Below are 3103 nucleotides of genomic sequence, written 5' to 3' on the forward strand. Positions count from 1 at the left end.
GGATATATCCTATCGTGACCCCTCTGTCATGATATGTATCATATCGCCAAATTCTTTCCAATACACAGCCCTACCATTTACCCTAAAATTAACCTCTCAGGTACCTACCTGACCCTAAAACTAACCTAAACTCAGTTCACACCTTGGTCCTAAACATAACCCCCCCACCTGTAATTTGCATTTGTTCCTGTGGGGGCTGGGCATTGGTCCCCATGATGCACGTTCGGTCCCCACGAGGCTGCTTTTTCAGGAAAATGGTTTCCACGATGTAGCAAAAACATGTCTACACACACATGAACCATGGCCTTTTGTCAGCAGGTAATAAAAATGTGTCGCCACTTTACAAAGTGTACCTGAACAGTTCTTGGTCTGTTGCACTGTCCCGACACCAACTTTCAGTTCGACCTGTGGAGGGAAATATTTAAACTGAAATCAAGCTTCGTCTCCTTAATCCTGCAGCTAAAAGACGTGATGAAGACGATGGTTAGGTCACCAGTGTAGAGGGCACAGTCCTTGTGAGTGTGTCTCTCTGTCCAGTGCACGGTCAGATTGTGCTCATTGGAGGGGTCGCTGATGGTTCCAGGAGGAAGGCTGCAAATCTGAGCAGGCGTTAAAGCCAACAGGCATAAAAAGCTGTTTTCTACTCATTAAATAACTACAGAAATTTATTAATACAGCATGTTTGCTTCGTTCTTATGTACTTGTACGTATAAACTAAATAAAAAATATTCCTGGTATAATTAGAAATAAAATCAGAAATATATAAATGGACCAATAAAGAAATACATACACTTAAAAAGCACCATTTAAATCAAAAAAAGATAACTTTACATATCTATCCATCCATTTTCTCCATTTTCTTATCCGGGATTAGGTCACAGAGGCAGCCAACTAAGCAGAGAGACCCAGACTAGGGATGGGTACCTTTGACGTTTGAATCGATTTGGTACCAATATCCGGTACCTGGGAATCGATACAGATACTTAACGGTACCAATTTTCGGTACTTTGTGTGTGTTGTTTTTTTCAAAAATAAACTTTAACCTTTAACATATTTCTCAATATATAAAATAAACAAAAATCAAGACAACATCCAACTCTTTGTATTGTAACATCAGTTGTGTAACTTATTTCTTTAAGGTGAAAACTGTTGAAAACAACATGACTGTTTTGTCTTATTACACAAATTAAAATCCAGCTCCACGTGTTTCTATTGATGTCATTTCCCCACTAGAACAATGTGTGATGGAGGTCCATGGAAGGTAAATAAGTTTAAATCAAATAAACAAAAGAGGATGCAGTTAAAATAAATAAAAGGTGTTCAAGCTATGTTTTGAACATCCAGAACACGTCCAACACTTGTTGGCTGCTTGTGCTCTTTAGGTCAGACGTGTTCGGTCTGTGGGAAGCTCCTCTGTTGTTTTCCTCTGCCGGTCTCTGTTTAATGGTGGATGAAATAAAGAAAGTGGTGCTACTTTATTTACATTGAACATGCGAACTTCGTGTTCACAAGATAATTAATCCACCAGATAATTCAGAGGCGCTCTGTTCGGTGAGTTTTACTCCAGGAGCTGCGAGGCTTTAGGCTCCTGCATGCTGCTGCCGAACTACCGAAATCGTCCCGAACTGTCGCAGTTTTATGACGAAAATTGCGTCACTTCTGTTCGCATTGTCGGCATTTCTTGTCGCAACCCGCGGGTCGAACTTTTCACTCCCCTCCACATGAGAACATATACGAACTGTAAGGTGTGATCGGTCAGAAGTTCGTGGGAGTGTTTTTGTTTGTGCTCAGACGCTGCATTTGCTTCAAATGTTCGCTTAAAAAAATAAAGAAAAAAGAAAAAAAGGAAGAAAAAAGCGATCCCTTCCAGAGCAGACTGCTGTACCAGGAAGCARCGATTAAAAGTTTTAGTCAAACGGCCAAAAACTCATAAAWGGGGATAAAACAGACATTTTTCACGGTGGAATCTGACTGATAAAAACTTTGGAGCTTAATCCGGGACCAGTTTGAGGATAAACAACGTCGAGTGACGAGCCGCGGACGTTTTTTCTTTCCGCATTGCACTCCCCTGGGGAAGGAATCCCATGCAGTGACGTATGCTGCAGCGGGARGGGGTTTCCCCAGGAGCTCGGCTCGGGGTGTCTCAGGAACTATGAAAGGTCAGTGCGAAAACGAACGCCGAACAACCACGTGATGGCGCGTCGACCGGTCAGCTGCCGAGCGACCATACTGCAGGCTTTTCATGCTATGTTCAGACCGAGCTCTGCTGCCTCACTGAACCAGCGGCTGCTAACGTCATTACGCTTTTGCGTGATGCTGCGTTCAGGACAAGCATGGAAAACTCACCACTCTTAAACCAAACCGGTCACAATGATGCGTTTAGGTACCGAAACATGGTACCGTTTGATGTTACGTGAATAGATACACGGTAGTACCGACAGAATTCGATCAGTGCATAAAAAAGTATCGAATTCGGTACCCATCCCTAACCCAGACCTCCCTCTCTCCAGCCACTTGGGCCAGCTCCTCTGGGAGAAATCCAAGGTGTTCCCAGGCCAGCTGAGAAACATAGTCCCTCCAGAGTGTCCTGGGTCTTCCTCKGGGYCTCCTCCCAGTGGGACATGCCCAGAACACCTMACCAGGGAGGAGTCCAGGAGGCATCCTAACCAGATGAACCACCTCAACTGGCTCCTCTGGACGTGGAGGAGCAGCGGCTCTACTCTGAGTCCCTCCTGGATGACTGAGCTTCTCACCCTATCATCTCATCATCTCATCTCAGGGCACTGTTCCAAAAAAAATAAAAGTCCAAGTAATCCAGCAGATTAAGTTGAATCACTTCAACACAGTCTCCCATCATGAGCAGCACAGTGGTGACAGTGGACAGGAAAAACTCCCTTTTAACAGGAAGAAACCTCCAGCAGAACCAGAACCAGGACCGGTTGGGTTTGGGGGGACAGGAAGGAGACACAGAGAGATAAAGAAGGACTGGTCCAGGTGTATTTTCCTCTAGAAGAGAGAAATAAAAACATGTTATTGATAGAAATAATTACAACAAACATGTAGAAGAGAGAGACTAAAGACAGCAGCAGAGTGAGGAAATGTG

General features: G+C 44.0%; 1 protein-coding gene across 1 annotated transcript in view; it reads right to left on the minus strand.

Annotated features, from left to right (window-relative positions):
- Positions 1-3103, minus strand: part of rabggta (Rab geranylgeranyltransferase subunit alpha) — a gene marked incomplete at its 5' end in the record, with an annotated part of 18698 nt that overhangs the window by 10156 nt on the left and 5439 nt on the right. The window contains 2 exon segments of the mRNA XM_014031780.1: positions 354-405; positions 494-599. Coding sequence (XP_013887234.1) covers positions 354-405; positions 494-599 — 158 coding nt within the window.

The sequence above is a fragment of the Austrofundulus limnaeus genome, unplaced genomic scaffold, assembly GCF_001266775.1.
Source record: "Austrofundulus limnaeus strain Quisiro unplaced genomic scaffold, Austrofundulus_limnaeus-1.0 Scaffold1317, whole genome shotgun sequence".
NCBI lineage: Eukaryota > Metazoa > Chordata > Actinopteri > Cyprinodontiformes > Rivulidae > Austrofundulus > Austrofundulus limnaeus.